At 40.3% G+C, this 19,803-nt stretch overlaps 4 protein-coding genes, 1 non-coding gene and 1 pseudogene across 6 annotated transcripts; 1 reads left to right on the top strand and 5 right to left on the bottom strand.

Annotated features, from left to right (window-relative positions):
- Positions 1-230: 230 nt before the first annotated feature.
- Positions 231-2,706, bottom strand: LOC106383055 (protein FAR1-RELATED SEQUENCE 8-like). Its single transcript, XM_013823168.3, has 2 exons — positions 2,507-2,706; positions 231-2,417 (listed from the first exon to the last, which is right to left on the bottom strand). Exons 1-2 carry the CDS (start codon positions 2,576-2,578, stop codon positions 393-395), a joined length of 2,097 nt encoding a protein of 698 aa, XP_013678622.1. The 5' UTR covers positions 2,579-2,706; the 3' UTR covers positions 231-392.
- A 1,521-nt stretch (positions 2,707-4,227) lies between these two features.
- Positions 4,228-8,518, bottom strand: LOC106383057 (annotated as a pseudogene).
- A 43-nt stretch (positions 8,519-8,561) lies between these two features.
- On the bottom strand, positions 8,562-15,060 carry LOC106383056 (coatomer subunit beta'-1). The gene is made up of 25 exons (XM_013823169.3): positions 14,804-15,060; positions 14,432-14,452; positions 14,279-14,340; positions 14,129-14,183; positions 14,017-14,053; positions 13,586-13,911; positions 13,349-13,480; positions 13,070-13,218; positions 12,880-12,948; positions 12,634-12,781; positions 12,479-12,544; positions 12,026-12,214; positions 11,761-11,901; positions 11,482-11,556; positions 11,182-11,358; positions 11,011-11,102; positions 10,812-10,928; positions 10,578-10,692; positions 10,433-10,504; positions 10,134-10,330; positions 9,963-10,056; positions 9,754-9,860; positions 9,402-9,531; positions 9,117-9,270; positions 8,562-8,886 (listed from the first exon to the last, which is right to left on the bottom strand). Exons 1-25 carry the CDS (start codon positions 14,804-14,806, stop codon positions 8,864-8,866), a joined length of 2,751 nt encoding a protein of 916 aa, XP_013678623.1. The 5' UTR covers positions 14,807-15,060; the 3' UTR covers positions 8,562-8,863.
- Positions 15,061-15,204: 144 nt separating this feature from the next.
- LOC106383058 (protein SYS1 homolog) lies at positions 15,205-16,457 on the bottom strand. Its single transcript, XM_013823170.3, has 3 exons — positions 15,918-16,457; positions 15,593-15,819; positions 15,205-15,488 (listed from the first exon to the last, which is right to left on the bottom strand). The coding sequence occupies exons 1-3, from the start codon at positions 16,139-16,141 to the stop codon at positions 15,481-15,483; spliced, it is 459 nt and encodes a 152-aa protein (XP_013678624.1). The 5' UTR covers positions 16,142-16,457; the 3' UTR covers positions 15,205-15,480.
- A 65-nt stretch (positions 16,458-16,522) lies between these two features.
- On the top strand, positions 16,523-16,596 carry TRNAR-UCG. The gene has a single exon. It is a non-coding gene; the product is annotated as a tRNA-Arg (tRNA).
- An 85-nt stretch (positions 16,597-16,681) lies between these two features.
- LOC106383059 (FCS-Like Zinc finger 10) lies at positions 16,682-18,610 on the bottom strand. 2 transcript variants are annotated; one of them, XM_013823172.3, is made up of 3 exons: positions 18,371-18,610; positions 17,236-18,026; positions 16,682-17,151 (listed from the first exon to the last, which is right to left on the bottom strand). In XM_013823172.3, the coding sequence occupies exons 2-3, from the start codon at positions 17,955-17,957 to the stop codon at positions 17,037-17,039; spliced, it is 837 nt and encodes a 278-aa protein (XP_013678626.1). In that variant the 5' UTR covers positions 17,958-18,026; positions 18,371-18,610; the 3' UTR covers positions 16,682-17,036. The 2 variants fall into 2 exon arrangements, with proteins under 2 accessions (XP_013678626.1, XP_022567392.1); XM_022711671.2 differs by having other exon boundaries at positions 18,364-18,582.
- Between the last annotated feature and the right edge of the window lie 1,193 nt (positions 18,611-19,803).

The following is a 19,803-nucleotide window of genomic DNA, read 5'->3' as shown; positions in this document are numbered from 1 at the left end:
AGGCTTCTCCACTAAGACCATCTTTCTTGTGCTGAGGTTAGCTTTAGTTGTGTATTGTCATTTTTGAACTGCATTAATTATGTATTGTCATATATATACTGGCACGTGGAGGTTGAGGATCTCTTATCTTCCTTCTCTGAAGGCTTCTTCTTTAGCATCTACTGATGATGTCTCTTCGTCTTTTTCTGTTCTCTCTTTTTGAACTCTATTCTGGTTGTCACTCGAGCCTATTGGCTTAAACCTTTGAATGAATTATTCACCGACAAAAAAGAAAGGTAGTCTTAATGATCCTACAGGAATGAGCTATGACCCCCTAATAATAATTAAAATTTCAATCAGGTCGTACAAAGACATAACATATACAACAGCAGCAGGTAACACAAAAAAGGTACCTACGAAGACTTCTCTGTCACTCTATTCACACACTCCTTAAACGCTTCCCAGGCAACTCTACAGTGCTCTTTCGATCGCATCCCTTGTTCAACAACCTGCATCGCTCTTCTGTGCAAATGCTCGTACCACTGAACCGGATTCATTACATCCACACAGCCTGACCCGAAATCCGCAATATAGAGACGCTTCACGTCCTTGCGCCAACGCTGCAGTATATACTGAGACGGGATTTCCTCCAAGCCCTTGTGGCTGAGCAGGAGGAGCACGTGTCTGCATTGGTACCCGTTGAAGCTAAAACCACCACAGATACAGAAGCAACGTACCCCTGCTGCTGCATTTGTCTCGTAGACGACCTCAAAGTCTCTAACTTTCTCTCCTTCCCGCTCTTTAACCACGTACGAGGAGGAGGCCGAGCCGTTTGATGAGTGGACTTGCGTTACTCCAGAACACGAAGACGTCGCCACTACCTCCTCTTGGAGCCTTGTGAATATCTCCTTTGTCAACACCTTCGCCATCTGAGACTCGTACGGGTGCGTTGTTTTGAGCTCCGGGATCGATTTCGACGACTCTAAATCGCACAAGGCTTCGTTTGTGTACTTTTTATCCAGAAAAGATTCGTACCCTTCAAGAAACTCTCTCAAGGACGTGTGCTGGTGAACGTAGCTGCTGAAGATAAACGGAGCCGCTGCATTCTCCAATCGAAAAGTCAGCGCCCCGGCCAAAAACGTGTCCTTGAGGTAAACAGGAGCCCACTGTTCTCGATCTTGAAACAGGCCCCGGATGGTCTCGTCATTCGTCAGCCCAAACCGAATGATCATTTCCTCCCAAGCCACTTCAAACTCCTCGACCTTGAGATAACCGTAAACCACAGTGTTCAGCGCCATACGGAATGACTCAGAGTCTTGCACTCCAACAATGCATTGCAAGACGTGGGACAAGCTAAGACGGTGATGAGCCCTAGGAAAAACTTCAGAGACTGCAGTCTGGATCGACTTGCAATGCTCCGTGACGAAGGTCAGCGGGGGACGGCCCGACACGCAGGTGAGCCACGCTCTGAAGAGCCAGACGTAGGTCTCGGGGGTCTGGTCAGCGACCAAACCACATCCGAGTAAAATGGGATCTCCATGGTGGTTAATTCCAACAAACGCCACGAGAGGGAGCTCGTAGGCGTTGGATAAACACGTCGTGTCGAAGACAACCACGTCGCTGAAGTGGGAGTAAGCAGCCCTGGCTCGAGACTCAATCCAGAAGACGTTCCTGAGGCCCCCGTCGTCCCCGAGGTCCATGGAGTAGAAAAAGTTGGGGTTTGTAAGCTGAGATTGGAAGAAGAAGTCTTGCAAGACTCTAAACCCTCCTCCTCCTCTGAGATCCAAACGCTTTGAAGAGTGCAAGTGATCATCACTTGTCTCCCCATTAGAGTCAATAGCAGTGGTCCTATACAGCTTGATGGTACGGACTTGGACATCAAGAGGCGGTTCAGGTTTTCTCTTGGCAGCACCACCATCACCATCACCACACGCTTTCTTATGAGACTTAGAGTTGTGTGCTCTTTCGGGATCAAAGGAGTGGTTGTGTTCCAGTTTGACTTCATCGACTTTCCATCTATCGAGTTCGATCAACCGGAGGCGAATCATGGCCTGACAACCGATTCTGGTCTCTTTTCTCCTTGTGCTGTTTGGTTCTTTAAGCGTCTTGAAGCCTTCGCAGTTGCAGCACAAGACGGCGCCGCGTTTCTCCTTGCTGTTACGCTTTGTCCACGAGGATTTGACCCTGATGGCGAAACCGAGGTCCCTCGCGTAGGAGTTGTAGTAACTGTAGGCGTCGTCGTAGGAGTCGAATTCCATTCCCGTAGCGGGCGGAGGAGACGCCAGCGAACACTTTTCGGATCCGTTGCTTTGAGCTGGGAATTCATCAAGCAATCCATCGCAATCGTGGAGGTCGTCAGGAGGGTTGTCTCCGACGATTGGAAGGTCATCGTCTCCGTCTACGACCAGCTGCTCGCTGCTCTGAGAAACCTCCTCGATCTGAAATCACAACCAGGGTTTGTTCATTTCGAATCAAGTTAACCCTAAGTTCGGATAATCAAAATCTAAGGAGGAGAGAAGGACGTAACCGTGATGCAAAGATTAGAGTTTGGGGAGAGGGACTGGTCGGGCGGAGAGTAGACGTTATTACCACCCATCATCGTTCTTCGCTGCGCTGGACAGGAGGAGGAGGAAGAGACTGTAAAATGTTTTCACAATTTTGACCCCTTGCCCTCTTTAATTCGAAAGTTCGGTCGTCATTCTAAACAAAATTGTAACTTTGGGGTCGCTAACTACAATTTTTAATTTCTTTTTGCTGCGTTGTTATTTTTTCAAGATTCCACCTTCATATCTCCAATTTTACAATAACAACGATGAAATAAAATATTTTGGTGAATTTGCTCAATAGCCAAAATGCAAATGAAAATTAGGTATATGACATTGATTTTGACATATTTAACAAACTAACATTTGTACCACTTATCAACCGGTTATACTCCTCTCATCAACAAATATCCAGTTAGCAAAGGAGAGAATACAAAAAAAAATATGGATAAAAATTTAACGAGCATTATTCACCATATAAAGGTATGTAAAGCCACCCACGTAACAGTTTTAGTTACCACATACATATTATAGGTGACAGAGTTGATGATGCCAACTTAAATAATGAATGAAACTAATTTGGGATGTCTGAGACTCCAGTGATTGTGCCTAAAATGAATCGAAATGTACAAATACATGACTTGGACTGAAGTTCCTGAATGTGTTAGTCCATACCAATGGCGTAGTATAGGACTACTTGGTCCCAAAACTATTCCATTTGAAACCGTTGGAATAGAAATTAGCGATCATGAGTATAATATTCACTACTAAGTCCCTGCAATGGAGTGCATGATAAGGCGAAGAACAATTTTTATAGCCGAAATAGTATAGATGATGAAGCTCATGATATTATAGAGGTGACTTGAAAGAGATGAAAATCACGTCACTTAAATATTTACCGCATCCAGAATTACTATGCACAATAAATGTATGGACTAAAATAAAACTCCTTCCAATATATTTTGTATTCCATTTACCAACCTCAGTTAATCTATTCTATTTTACCAAAATAGTATAGAACATCAACTTTATCACAACTCTAAATAATAAATTGTATCCCAATCCACCTTCAATCCATAAATATTAAACACTAACCCTAAAAGAAAATATAAACCCTAAACAGAAATATAAACTTCAACCCCAACCATAAATACTAAAGTTTTTTAATAAAAAAAATGTATTTCATATCACCGAATCGAAATATCAAGTCGAATCGATTATTGAGGCCGGAAATCTAACCACCCTTTCACTTCCTTGGGTCTTCTTGTGATTTCGACAACTACTTACTTCACCGCAACAGATGCTCCCTCGCCCAAAACGACTTTGCTTACGGAAACTCTCGCCGGAGTGAAGCAGGGGAAAAGAAGAGGCGAGGCTCTGATGTGAAAATATTCAACTTTTACCGATTAAAAATTATTGTGTAGAAGGGGTGTGATTCTCGAAGAACCACGATGCCTGTTTTACCAAAAAATTGGGTTTAATTTTAATTTTTTATTTGGCAAGTTTTCCCGGTTGCTTCCAAGGATAATACAAGGGGAACATGAAAAAAATAGGGCAATTGACCGGTTTCTTAATTATAAATTGTGCAATTTCCCAAAATATTCTGCAGGAAGTTGGTGTATGTGGATGGTAAATCTTATCTTATACGCAAGAAACAATATATTACATTCTTTTAGAAAGCTGAGAGGAGCTAAACCAATAATAATCATATTCAAAAGGAAATGATCATAAACTCAAAATGGGCAATTTCCAAAGCGGGAGTTCGCGTCCACAGACAGAATCTTAAATAGACCACGAAAAACAAAAAAAATATCAACATTACAAATCAAAGCAAAAGTAACAAAATAATAAAAATTACAGATGAACAAGGAAGCCACAGTTCAAATCTCACCCCAAAAAAAAAAATCCTTTCTAAGGCACAACCACCTCCTGAAAATAAAGCACACTTACTAAATCAATTTTATCTCCTTTTTCCATGTTATGTTTTAATGAATATTAAGAACTTAAAGTTGCGTGTACCTAGTACATCGGCAACATTAGCAGCCCAAAGTGCTCCGCAGAGCAGCTTGGAGAAGCAACAGAAACCTGCAGCAAAGGAGGATCTCTCTCTCTCTCACAAACCTCCTTTCTCAACTTATTATAACAAGAGGGGACCTTTTGCCTCCTCTTTACAATGCGCACTCACTTGCTTAAGCTCATCTCCGAGTATCTGCCACAATAATACATATGGATTACACATTGCTTAAGCTCATCTCCATGTCTCAGTATGATCAATTTAAAAAGCAGTTACGAAGATATAGCTTCAAAACTCACCTACGAGGCTGTTTGTTTGGGTTGCTGTTCGACCGTTGTGGTGTCCCATTGTTTTTAGCCTCTACATCCAAAGGAGAGTGGCTTAATTTCAAACCTAAACGAGCCTAAACAATCAATCTCTCCTACCCTTGTTACTCTTTTTCATTTGGTCAATGTAATAATGCGAAACAATACTTTGAATCTATTACTAAAGAAGCGTAATTACTTATAATAAACAACGCTTGAGTAATCATATCGAACATATTCATTGCTTTGTACCAGTTACCAATCATATCAGAGTAAATAATCTTTCATATTCTCTCCTAAAACTATTTAAGGCAGATGCTTTCCCCTACTATACAACAAAACAAGATACAGCAAACATCTGATGTCAATAAAACCACTTACCAGGTCTCTCCAAGGGCTTCTCTTCGACATTAGGGTTATTCGAACTGTTCTCTTGGCTGCCAAACAAAACGAAAAATGTTAATTGGTAAAAATGGGCAAGTAAGCCCAAATTAAATGTTTCACTCGAGATTCACAATCAGAGAAGTTCGAAATAGTTACATGAGTTCCAAACAAAAAAAGTGAGCCTGGTATATGAAAGCTACATGTTTCTGGTGTACATAGTACATTACTGATCCGAACAGTTCGGAAATACAATTATAGCGTGGACATGCATTTTGCAGTGGGCAACAAATATGAGAAATCCCAATTCTAAAATCTTACATATGGTTTCTTTAGTTAAAGCTACATAGTAAGAATACTCTTCCTCTAGTATAAAGTTAAGAGTCAGCATTTAAGCATATGGAAATGTGCAGGCTGATTAGCAATACTGAGAAAATAAAACGACTAATTAATAAACCTGGAGGATCCTGCAGAGGAAGGTAACCCTGGTTTGTGTGCTTGGTAAGAACCTTCAATTGCAGCATAAGGGGGAGGATATGAAGCCTCCAATGCTCCCGGGCCAGTCAGAATTGGCAGCCTGTCAATAATATAAACAAAAATAGCAGTAATCAGGAGCTAGGGAAATCTAACAACTAACAAAGAGAAGATAAATGAAAGCAACAACTCTGTTCTGTTTGGGCCAGCAAAAGACTAAATCATCACAAATAACAAAAGCATGCAGGAGGTCAACTAACAAATATGGAGTATATTCAAAACACGTAAAGTTGAGGAAACTCAAAACTAACATCCATAAATGTGGTACAGCAATAAGGAAGGACTGCATACCATGTCATCTCGGGATTTCCAGTACCATGTTCTGGTTGGACATATCCTGGAAGAGCCATACCAAAGGTCGGAACACCACCGTGCTGGCCACCGAATTGCATAACTGGACATGAAATGAACAGGAAAAAATATGAGCATTAAAATATAAAACTAATCAGACATGCATATTAGTACCAGTACAAACAGCAGGAACTGATCTCAAGCAGCTCTACACATGGGCAAGGAATCCAAACGGCTCAGCATTATTAGCTTTTAATTTCATTAGAAGCATGAACTGATTCTTGAAGATGTTTTTAACCATTCCAACTAAGGATGAACGGTGACATTCAAGAACAACTTACCAGGCAGAAAAGCATGGAAATTGGGATTGCCATGACCAGCCGCCATGCCACCGTCTGGACCCATGAATTGTGTCCCTCCATACATAAAAGATCCCCTTCCATTAGGCTGGAGAGCCCCTTTTCCCTGGGCCAGCAAAGCACCAGTTTCGGTGGCTGACTCTGTTTCACCAGAAATATAAAGATTTTTTAATGATCCAGTTTCGGAGGAGAAAAAGGCAGCAAACTAGTAAAAGCTAGATGTTGTTCACAAGCCTGACCAGGAGATCGAGTACAGCTTAGGTAAGTACCTTTTGGCATTCCCCGGATTTGCATAGGCGAAGAAACATTGTCACCTTGATTAAGCACTTTCCCAGGGGGAGGAGCAACTCTACCTTGACTAGTAGTCTGAGAAGGGGTAGTGCGTACCCACGCAGTGCTAGGTTTTACATTCCCAAACTTCTTTCCAGATGGCGTAGGGCTTCCATTAACGTGCAGTCTACCCATGCCAGCTTGTAAATCCTTTTGTGCCAAGTTACTGGAGGAACCTGAAGGATAGAATGGAGGAGAAGCTGAGTTTAAACTCGAAGCAACTACATTTATCCTGGCTTCTGTCTCTATGCTGTCTGTTTCTGTTGGTGCCCGTCCTGGATCAACGTGTGACTCTTTTACAAAAGAATTCTGGGACCTACAGATCCATTGTGTCGGAAATTAGAGATAGAACATTCATATGTTACCTAGAGAAAAAAAAAACAAAACTTAAAGACTCACTGTTTGGTTTGCACAGAAGGGGCTTGAGTGCCCTTTCTCAAAGCAACCTCATTTCGTCTGGGCCCTCTCCCTCTTGTGACAGCCTTAGGATACTGATTTTGGTGTCCTCGAGAATATCCATGCTCCTGACCACGTCCTCTGGCTCGGCCTCGGGAAGTCCTCTTCTATGTTCACAAAGTTTTATCAATCAGCTTGTAAATTAAAAGGAAATACAGAAGAAGTGAAAAATGTATTGACACCGCAAGAGGGAAAATGTCAAAAAAAAAAAAAAAATGAATAGGAGAGGAGAGATGACTACATCATATTGCTTTTCTTGTGTATTCATCTCGTCATATTTGTCATGTCCCCATTTTCTTTCATCTCGGGATGGCCAGAGCCTCCTACCACCACGCATTCGCCTACACAAGCAAAATACAAGACCAATATGAATGGATATTACTAAGTAACTTGTTTGCACAGACACTAAACAAGAGGAGAACGGAAGAGCTCTCGGTAGAGTATAAAATAGCAGTCTGCTAGTTTGTTTAGTATACTCTCCCTCCATACATACATACATTTGCATGATATAATAATAGTTCCGTGAGTTACTAACTAGTGTGGAGAAAAAAACAAAACCATATAGTAATACCTATTTGGGGCAGTATCCATTTCCTGAAACCTGTCATCATGCATATAAAAAGCTCCAGCAGTTGGCACTGCAAAAGGCTCCTTCTGCTTTGGTTCTTCTCCATCCACAACAGAGTCCACTCCCTTAGGCTCAGCCTCGCCAGCAACACTTGTCGTCTTGTATTCCATGTTGTCATCATCATCTTCTCCAAAATTGCCCTCCTCCTCGTCATCCTCTTCATCATAGATGTCATCACCTTCTATGTGCAGTCCTTCGTCTGCATCGTTATCAAACTCCACGACAGCACTCTGTTCATCGGATTGATCGGAATCGATGTCAGCACTCTGAATTTTTTCTCCACGGTTCTCATCCTCATCATCGCTAGCTTCTCTCCTCCTTGCAGCCAAGGAGCGCTTCAGTTCCTCGGGGTCGCTCTCATAGTCTGCTTCTTCTACGCCATCTGGGGACATAATCCTCTAACCGCCACCTCCTCCTAAGCCAAACCATAGACGAAGAGATTTAATAGAGCCATCAGTGAAGGAAAAAAAAAAAACTAAACCTCACTCGACCCTAATTGCAGAAGAATTATGGAACAAACGGTGAACACCGCTAAAGCCCTACGATACCAGATATCAAGCGAAAGTTAGGGATTCACGACGGAGAAGAGATCCGCAGACCCTTGATTCTGGCGATTGCTTGAGTTATGAGACGGAAGGAGAGTAATAACTTCTTTTTTTTATGTCGAGAGTTTCGTTTAAATATTACATGTGCTACAAATATTATCCAAGTTTTTCAAAATATCTGCAAGATTTAGTAAGATTTTAACGAATTTGACTTGGCCTCTATTCACCATTCATGGACTGTTTCAGTTTGGAAAAAATTATTATACACGAGGTTTATGGAGATAATATACTGTATCTACCCATATTACCAATGTTTGGAAATTAAGAGGGTGATGATGTTTTTGTTTTTGGCCTAAAACCCATATTACCAATGTTTTTTTTTTCTATTTAACTATAGCCGAGATCAGTTTCTGACGATGAAACTCTCCCTTATCTTCTCTCCTCTCTGCTGCTCCTCATTTCCCTCTTCACTGCCAAGAATATACGTCTTCACGAACCCTACTCCTGCTGTGGTGTTAGAACTGTACCACAACCAAGCAAAAGATTTTCTTGATCAGTCTTTTAAACAGAAACAAATTTTGAAGGAACACAGGAAGAGATGCAAACAGAAGCCCTATGCTATGTCATGTTTGTAGATGCATTTAGAAGCAAACCACCTAAATGTCCTAGAGCAAGCAGCATATCGTATAATCAATTAATCACCACAAAAATGTTATTAGACTGATGGGTTTCCTTCACTTATCATACATACCCCACTGTTCTTCAGACTCGTTCCCATTAACTAGCACAGCGCTATCTGTAGAGTCAGCGTCCACCACAACTCCCTCTTCTTCCGCATTCTCTTCCTTCCCATCACCACTCTCTTCCTCAGCTTCCTGATTCTCCTCTTCTCCCTCTCCCCCAACCTGTTCACACACAGGCAGTACCAAACTTATGAACCCGTCACGGTCTAACTTTAAAAAAAACTAGCGACTGGACATCATCTGTTTTTAAAAAAGCATCGCCCTCAGTGGCACGCAACGTCAACTATGCATACCTCGTCGAGAACATCCCCGTGCTCAAGCCTCTCTTCTTCTTCAATTTGCATGATTCTAAAAGCTTCCACCAAAGTTGTGTAGTCTCTGTGTGTATGACTGCCATAATCCCCAGCAGGAGGATGGACGCCCCTGCAACATAAATGAATACAAGTACTTTGTCTATGAGGATCCTGGAAACTTCAAATTAGCGGGGATAATGAAAACAACGTTGGGGTTACGCTTATTCAGGGGTACTGATTCAAACCGAAACATGACTCCAAATGGATGAGTCCAACAATTAAATTTAAAAGTGTCCCCATAAGCACTGTTTCTACGAAGAAGCTAATCACGCCAACAGCGTCTGAATGATACCTTGTCTCTGCAGCCCTTTCTTCAACGGATAGGGCAACTTGCCAGTCTTCAAACAGATTGGGATACTCTTCAGGATCAGCCAGCGATTCAGCAGCCTTTGGGCTTATCTACACGCAGATCAAGAGTGGATCAAGAAACGCTGTGGATTTCTCAACATGCAAAGTTTGGATATTTAGTCAGAAGATGAATAGGAAGTGTCTAACACGAACCTTGGTCAAATCCTTTCTCCACAATGCCACTATTTCGGAGACCCTGCTCGGAAGGTACGATCGTGCTATCAGAGCAGCTTCAGGTATCCGATTACTGTAACCAGACAAATATCAGAATAGACGCACCTACCTGCAAATATATGTCCCAATGTAAGAACAGTAACGACGTACCTTTCCACCAAAAGATGCAGGCAGTCTTCTACTTGACCCAACATGAACAAGCAAACAAAGGCGACATTATTCTTTCCTTGCTCTTTGGCTAGTGCTGCCAGCTTCGTCAATCCTTCTGCATCTCCCAAGGAAGAATAAAGCAGTAACAGACCACTCAGATCCACAGCATGCCTCATGCATTCCTCAGCCATACCCAGCTAAGTGATCCAAGCATGGGAAGGAAATTGAAAAGAAATGCATATTAGCTCTAATCTTTGTGAAAAATTTAGAACACTAGTTGCAGTTAAAAAATGAGTCACCTTCCCAGTGGACATCGCTAATTCTCCAAGTTGCTTCCATTTAGACTCACTTTGTGCTTCTACGGCGATGTCCTATCAAAATATTAAAACTGGATTGGTAAGTCATGGAATAAAGCTTCTCCAATGGTAAAAGCGACAAACTGACCTTTGCGACCTCCAATCTACCGAGCTGTATGGCCAACTCAAATCTGTAATCAGGATCAGTAGCTACTTCCAGAGCATCTTCTGTCATTCCACGTGATTCCAAAAAGTGCGCCACACTGACAACATGAACAAATTTTTTAAAGTTGAGAATCATGACGTGACCTTGGATGCATGTTCACTAATATGATAATGCAATCATAACTGAAATAATACGAGTGAATACACGCTCACATACCTATTATGATGCTCCTTAGGAATTGAAGGTAAGACTTGATTAGCCTGTTCCAAATCTCCACGCATGACAAGAGTCTTGTACTCAATCAAACTTAAAAGTAAAGTGTAACCAATAATACTGTAAACAATAAAATTGACATAGAAGTTAGAAAGTTACAACAACATTGGTCAGCAATATTAACTGTAAAACATCTGCTTACTTGAACTCTTTGTCAATTAGATAAACTCGACTTTGATTAGCGAGATAACCCAACAAGTACATAGGTCGGTCCAGATGATACATTGTCGTTACCTGTAATTTAAGAGGAATATTGAACATCATTTACAGTCAAATCGACGTTTTTTTTCAAAAACCTAGAACTAAGCCTTACCTCACCACCAACACAGTAGTTAAGCCTCCAAGAAGAGTTGGTATAGATAAAACAATCTCCAACCCATAAGCCAGTCCGAACACGTTCATTGGTTTCATTGAGAAGCTCAAATGCATCTTCAATGCCTTCCTCATCAATTTCTTTACCGCCATCCATATAAGAGGAAATAATGTCGCGCTACAACAGAAAAGTATAAAACAACTTAAAGCCATGTATCGGACAGCAACCGGACAAGGAGAACAAACTAACGAAACTCTATCAGAGTTCTGGTACACAAACAAACTTTAAAAATATCCTCACATTGAGCTTAAGGATGTAGAATGATGAATCACTGGCAATTGCAACTAGATCGCCACTGTCAGCCCAATAAAGATTCTGAGACAATACAATAAACAAGAAATATTATACATGAATAAGAGATTCTGTTGCAGAAAGAGCAGTATCAATCTGGTTTTGCGCTTAAAGCCCAGAAAGGATACTATCTTCTATTTCTCCGAGAAAATATTTTAGAAACTGTAACCTATAAACCACTCTGCTGCTAGAAACTAATAGATATATATCTGGCATATAAGCACTTACTTTCACGGTAACATCTATTCGCCTAATCAATCTACATTCCGCCCACTCATAGAAGCAGATAAAATCACTTGAGCACATAGCCAATAACGTCCCACCAAAAATGCGCTCTGCTGAGAACGTAGGCCTCACAGTCTTCTTTTCCTGCACATTATCAAACTAAGCTGTCAGTATATGTTAGTGTAATTTAGATAATCGGACACACACCAATAAAAAAGTTTTAAAAGCTGATCAGTGGGAAAAGAACGTGCCAAACGGAATAAAAAACCTGAAAGTTCTTGCTGAAGATCTTGATCTTTGACGAGCTTTCCCTGACAGCATGTTCCCCCTCAGATGACCAAACAAATTCCAGGGCCGAGCCAAACGACCTATTTCTCCATGCCAAGGCAGTGTAAATGATGTACTCACCATCTCCACAAACAACGACAAACCTACCATTAGGGTTGTGCTTCAGACTCTGAAAACCAAAACAGAAACATAAATAACAGTGGTAATCACAAGATTTAAAAACGACTTCGTATTTCAACTAATACTAGTAATCTATCAAACTGCTCAAAAAACAAAAATAACTACATGCAGAAATTAAAGATTAACATTGGCACTACATAATCACTAAATTTTCAACAAATGTAAGAAAATGAAAAGCCACAGAAGGGAAATCATATTCCCTCCATTACCTAAAATATGTGACAACGTATACAACTAGAAGTATGCCACTTACTTGAGGATAAAGATCGCAAGTCCCTAGCTCTTTAACAGCCAAAGGTAGTCTCTCACCATCAGTGACCTAAGTAAGTCCACAACCAAATGATAAACATTGGCAAAGCTAGTTTTTATATCTAAGAAAACCAACAGTGTAAAAAAGTGTTCCCAAACCTCATCTGTGCCAACGCTCTTGATGTTCACAGTATGTATCTCATTGTGTTTAGCCCAAATAATTTTCCCACTGTTGTCCATACTAGCCACTGGTATTTCACGGCCAAGTTTCACCATTGTGGACCCTTCGTCATAACCAATTACAACCCTGGAAAAGGATATGGTATTATCAAAGAATCATATGTGAAGATAAGTGTACCTTTGGCAGGGCATAAGTACTGACATCGTAAGAGTTCAGAAACTTACCGGTGTGAACCTTTCATGTGTCCAATAGCCCAAACCCTCTCAAGGCCATAGTTCAATGTATTCTCCAGTCTAAAGATCAAATATTAAGTAAAATTGTTGGATGAAACTTTTTAGAGGACTTTAGAAAAATTGTAGGAAACTTTTAAGATCGAACCAATACTAGCTCCGATAGATATATCATACGAGTTACCTGTAAGTGGTGGCATGCCATATGCGAACAGTTCCATCCTCGGATCCCGTGATAATTATTGGGAGCTCTGGATGGAAACACACTGCAGAAACATTGTGTGTATGACCGTCAAGCGTTTGAACGCAAGTCTTTGTTTGGTAGTCCCACACCTGCTTGCAGAAGACATTCATAAGCAATAGAAAATCCTGGAGGAACCTATGCAACCAATACATATGGAAATACACAAGCACACATATATCACAAACGAATTGCAAAGAAGCAAGACAGATCGGTACAGACCTTAGCAGTATGGTCATCAGAACCAGTGATTAGGTATGGTTTGTCCCCACCAGTAAAGTAGTCAACACAATTGACCCCTTTCAAATGTGCATCCAAAGTAAAATTTGGATCCGGAGAACCAAGATTCCATATCTAAATAAATAAAAAAGACGCAAAAAAACAGGAGAAAGGTTTAGCTTCTCATGCTGGGAATGAACAAACAACAAGTATCTCAGGAGTAAAAGACGAATCTCTCACTTTAATGGAACGGTCAAGCGATGCACTAGCAAAAGTATTGGTGTCTTTGGGATTGAAAGTCACATGCATAACATAATGGGAATGGCCTTCGAAAATCTGAGTGCAAACCCAATCCTTCTCCCAGTCCCAGAGCTTGATGAGCATATCATCTGATGACGATAAGACATAGGGAAGGGTGGGATGAACAGCAACACACCTAATGTAATCAGCATGAGCCTCAAAGACTTTGATCTTATCCATCGTGTTGTAGTTGTAGACACGAATGAACATGTCATCAGCTCCAGCTACAACCCACTGCTTGCGTGAAACAAACTTAGCAGACCGAACTGCACAACAAATGACATAGACTCAACAAAATGCCAGACCAGAGAATGTTGTGTGCAAGCATGAGAAGAAGGAACAGTAATATAATGAAAGGCTGTTGATCATACCAGGCAATTCAGTCACCTCGAAAGACTTGACCATAGTCTGGAGAAGAAGGAGCACATAAGTGACACGAGTTATAAATAAGGAAGAGTATAAGATATCAATTATCAAACTAACCTGTGTCTGATAATTCCAGATGCAGACTGTTCCGGAATACAAACTTGCCAGGATCCTGCACCAATTAATAGATTAATGTTTCCTAAACCAAAAAAAAAAAACTCTGAGAATGACTCAACACAAAGCAATGGAGAGGTGAATTCAAATTACCATGGTTCGGTTGGATGGAGATCTACAGATTTGACTCTTTCTGATCTTTGAAGAAACTTGCGCTGATCAAAACATATAAGCGGGAAAAAAAAATCAATCAGGAACCTTAAAAGAAAGATTAAGATTTACAAGAGGTCCGAATCGAAGCATTACCTTGATTTCGAGTCTCAGAGGCTGTGTGTGAAGAATTCCAAAGAAAAAAGGCATAAAATGTAAGTTAGTAGCGGACAGAGAAGAAAAAAAATGAAAAAGAGCTCGAACAAGTTGATGAGATATTCTTCTAATTCTCTCGAGAAATCAAAAACACACACAGTAACGAGTTAGTTCATTTCTGCAGAGTAACAACAAAAACTCATCGATCCAACTTTTGTTTCGATCCGCGAGGAGCATGTTCAAACAAAGAAATATCAATTTTAGTGCAATGCAGCACACTCTTTCGTCGAGAGACGATCATGATGTTTAAAAACTGAAATGGATTGGGAAGTAGATCTAGGGGGGGGAAGCGAGAGAGATCATATCACTAACCATCTTTGCAAGTCGAAAACGAATGTCTCTAGCGGAGATCGGCTTGATGATCGCAGGGAGGAAGAAGAGTAATGCAACGGGGAAGAGGCGTTGGCGGGGTGATTCTAGTTTCCAGTGCGCGTGTTGTTGGCAGCGAGGTGATCCGATTTGGATCTGAACATCTCTCGGACTCTCGCTCACTCACTCACGCGACGTCGTTTTGCTCATCAGATCGCGCGTTATTTCACCCAGCCTGGACCATATGCGATGTTACTAACATTTGGGTGACCCCACAAATCTAATACTCACTATAAACAAGTAGAGACTCTAATAGAACCAGGTAAATTGGACGTTTGAGGATTCAATTGACGTAATAGAGTATGATGAAGAACAAGGGGCACGCTAAGAAAGCAATATCTTGATTGGAGACAAGTATCCAGTATAAAAAAAAATGAATGAGACGATAACAAACTGTTCACGCACAAAGCAACGTTAAAACATTCATTCGAGAGTCTAATGGTGTTTGTTTGTTTTTTTTCCATACAATTGAAAATGCAACAAAGAAACGTGTGTTAAAAATTTCAAAGTGACTAAAAAAAAGCTGCAGGCAGAGGTAGCGTGGTCCAACATGGCTGAACTTGTTCAGTGCCCAATTCTCATCTCTGTACATACATCACTTGTTCTTGATACACCAACCATCAAACCCCTGCATAGACAGTCATTTGAACTTGATTTCTATATTCAGAGCAAAGAAACTATATGTGTATATAAATTTGCTGGAGATTTCAATGACGAGTGATAGTATCATACTGGAATGGAAACGATCCATAGGAATCTCATGCTGCTCGCGTTTAATGCAAAGGTACTCAGCTAGCAAAGCCATAACAGCAAGCCCCGTGCCATTAACAACCCACCATGCCATAGACGAAGGCCATCCACCATTGAGGATGCACAAGTAGAGATGTATGATATAGAGAGTCGCAGAGAAATCTAGGCATTTCCGTGCTCGCTCCACCACAAATATCATGTACACAGCCCTGAGTTATTATTATACCAATCAAATCAAATCAAATCTTCAGGAGGACTATTGAAATGTAAGGGAATGAATATAGAGAGAGGTGTCTAACTAACAAACCCTGCAAGTGAAGTGAAGAGGAAAGAGGCAATGACACACCAACCGGTGACGGTAGAAGTAGTGAGAGTAGCGTAATCGAAGAAGTAGACAAGGCTAAGGCGAGGAACACGAAGGCCAAGAAAGAGGATCATGAAGACTCCGAGAGAGAGATAGAATGAGCACTGAAGGCATATAATCTGGCCAACGATAAGCCAAGGGTCCCATACTGCTGTGCCATAGAACATGGCTGGCTGACGAATCCTCTAAAACTGGTGCGAAGCTATCAAATCTACAAGCAATTTCTAAACAATTCCCAGATCTACTTTTTTCCACTAATTGCAAACGGACGGACGATCACCCGGAAAAACGTACGCACCTAAGATGATGGAAGTAATCTACAAAATTCTGAATTCTAGAATAGGGATCCGCTGAGTCGGTACAGCTAGCGCCAGATCGATCCTTCTTATGACGATGTACGATGATCCATACGAAACGATTTTGCAGAGAGAGAGAGAGAGAGAGAGAGAGAGAGAAAAGGAACCTTTCTCGGTATCTATCACCAGCAACATATCGTCCAGAAACATAACAAACGTTTAAGAATATTTACTTTAGGAACATTTAATAAAGACCGCATAGCGCAGTGGATTAGCGCGTTTGACTTCGGATCAAAAGGTCGTGGGTTCGACTCCCACTGTGGTCGTTTTTCTTGTTTCTCTTTTCATTTTTTGTCGCTTGTGTTATTTTCTCTCTTGTGTTTCTGTTGTGGTCCACACCAAAAAACACTATAAGAAAAATGAGGTAAATGTAGAATCCCTCCCAATTATTCATTCAATTCCAATAGTACATGTTTACACAGTCGGTGGTACTCTCTCGGTATAGCCTTAATTGAAAGAGAATACAAATGGTTCCCTTTCAAATGATAATAAAGTCACAAATACAAATGGTACAACAAACAAAAGAAAGGATGAGCCGGGGGCATCAGGCCACACCAAAACTCACCACCCCTCCTTGAATCCACAAGCTTTTTATTGAGCACGCAAAAATCCCACAAAAAAAAAAACAAAAACCTTACAACAAACACTAAACTCGCACAAGATCCCCCCCCCAAAAAAGCGTCAAGAATGAACAGCTTTGCCTGGTTTAAGAGGCCATAGGAAACAGATCCTCGTTGTAACTTGTTCCAGGCGATATCTCCAAACAATCTTCAACAACCCCCTTGTCACTTTCCTTCTCTTCTGCTGTTGCTGATGTCTCGCTGTTTTAAAACAGAAATGTTATTCTCTCTTAATTTAAGACCACATACTTCTCTATCATATTATCATTAAGTATGAGCCCAGACCTGTGCATATGAATGTGGTTCTGAGGTTTGTCGGTGCATAAGCAGAGGAAAGAATCATCATCGCCTTCCGGTTTCTCAGTTTCATCCTTGGTTCCCAACTCTTTGGGGTCACAATCCAGGATGCAATCACCAAAAATATGAGTTGTCTTTGGGTTTGGCCCATGGGAAATAATACAGGTATAGTCCTCAGAGAGTGCCATCTCACGTGCAGAGAGCGAGCGAGAGTAAGCCTGGCTGGAGATTATATCCATAGGAGATGAGCTTGATCTCCTCGGGGAGTTATGTTCCTCTGAGTCATGAATGTTATGCTCCTCTTCAATGTTCACCGCATCAGAAGACATGGAAGGGGCGGCATAGTTCTTAGGCAACGAATAGGATTTAACACAAGAACCAAACAGCCTGGGCTTGATTTGAGGGGCAAGCACGACGTTGAATAAGCCCTCCTCATGGCCTTCTTCTTCTCCAACGCTGGAGCTTAGAAGAGAGAGGCCGACTTTGTCACAAGCCCATCTGTTGCGAAACCTGGGAGATGAGGGAGCAGCTGGAGGAGACCTGGGGCTAAAGAGGCCACCAAAGATTGTAAAATCAAGGGGAGAAGTAGGGCTCCTCCCCGCTGCATCAGACTCTTTAGCGACAAAGAAGCGAGGGATGCTAAAGAGTGGGGCGCTGCTATTGGGTTTCAGATCAGAACTATCTGAGGAGTCTGGATCAGCCTCAGCCATTCCAAAATAAAATTTATTAAGCTGGTGAGGTTTGTGCGGATGATTTTACTACAACAAAGTCATTCATTCCTACAACAACAACAGAAAAAACACAATACTTTCTCATCAAAAAAACATAATCTATTTGAATCTGGTTAAAAAAAAATGGCATCTGAAATGTCACATCTTTTATCTGCTTCATTCAATCCACACAAGAGCATCTAAAACTGAGGTTTCAGATCAGACACACACACACACAAACTTGGTAGGGTTTCTAATGGATGAATAATAATAAAACTACACAAGTGGATGATGGAACACTTAAATCAACTGTAACACTGAAGTGAACGGTTGAAAAACAGCGATTGCAATGATCAATTAAAAGAAGACTTGGATAATCGGAATATTTTAAGTCAAAAAAGAGCACCAGATACCATGGGTGTTTGATCAACTGGTCCAGATTAGAGGAAAGCCAAATGCAGGTGCTCTATCTTCTTACTACAAGTTGAATCAAACTGAACAAGAATCAGGGACGGAGGTGACTGTATTGGGGCCCTTCTTCTTCTTCTCCTCGTCGTTATCTTTTTCTTCTCTCTCTCTCTCTCCCTTATTATTATTTTTTTTCTTTCTCTCTTGTGGTGTGGTACTGTGTGATTTTAAGAAGCAAGAATACGTACAAGAGTATAAAACTGATTTTCCCTCTTTTTGTTTATTTGTTTTTTTAAATATAAAAAAGGTGAAAAAAAAATCAGTAATAATATAATATGCGGGAGAGAAAGTATTGGGTGTGTCGCATTCACACAGGGAGCAACGCGTACGAGTGATCGTGTCGCCCATTATCCAATCTCCCGTGACTCCTTATGTTTTCCTCTCCTTTTCTTTCAAATTAAACATTAACTCATGAGAAACTAGGGCCGGCCCGTTTGATTACTGTTGATTACTGTTCGATGTACTATCTAAATTAAGTTCGTTGGTAAGTTGTTACTACAAAACTATATGTCATGTCTTTAAATTTTTGCTCTTATAACACTTTTCTTTTGAGGTTGGGATATTTATCGGATTTAGTTGTACGTGGTTGTTTCGATTAAATTATTTAAAATAGTTTTCTTTTCATGGTTATATATATGCAGATTTCTTTTTTCTTTATTTAGCCAAATATTAGAAATTATAAATATACCCCCACTAAAAATATTTCTATGTATACATAATTTTTTAAAAAATATTATTCAATGTTTATTCCATTTTGATTAGGACAACAAGTTGAATATATCTTAGACCACAAATCATAAATATTCTCAGTCTTATACATTTTGTTCTTCAAGTTACTGTTATTTTTATTTCCTTTTATACATTTCTCTTAATATTTATGTATGCATCCATGATATTTTTTAAAAAAGATTTTTCATTAACTAATGTATTTATTGTAGTTTTAAATATAATATATTTTTCGTGCACTTGATTAAATTTTTTTGGCGTTGGTGGTATTTGAAGTAGTTGAGAACCTGAATGGATATTTACTTTCATAAAAATTTTGGTGTACGTTTAAAAATAAAAATTTGTAAAAGCTTTTAAATCATATGAATATAATATTCAACACACTACTGTTGATGGTTTATATACTTAAAATTCTGACGTAGGTAATTGCAAATTTACTGAACTCATAGATTCGTTGCTACTTTATAAATTATCACAGGATGAGGTACATAGGGTAAATATTGCTTTGATGATAACATAACGTCCATATCGTAATGTGTGTGTGTGTTTTTTTATCTACTATGTATTAAGAAATAATTAACACATTCAATAATATTAAAGAGTAAAAACTCTGTCAATTGTTCATAGTATAAGCCCAAAATTAAACTCAAGT

The sequence above is a fragment of the Brassica napus genome, chromosome C6, assembly GCF_020379485.1.
Source record: "Brassica napus cultivar Da-Ae chromosome C6, Da-Ae, whole genome shotgun sequence".
Classification (NCBI taxonomy): domain Eukaryota; kingdom Viridiplantae; phylum Streptophyta; class Magnoliopsida; order Brassicales; family Brassicaceae; genus Brassica; species Brassica napus.
This window is presented reverse-complemented; position numbering and strand designations above follow the sequence as displayed.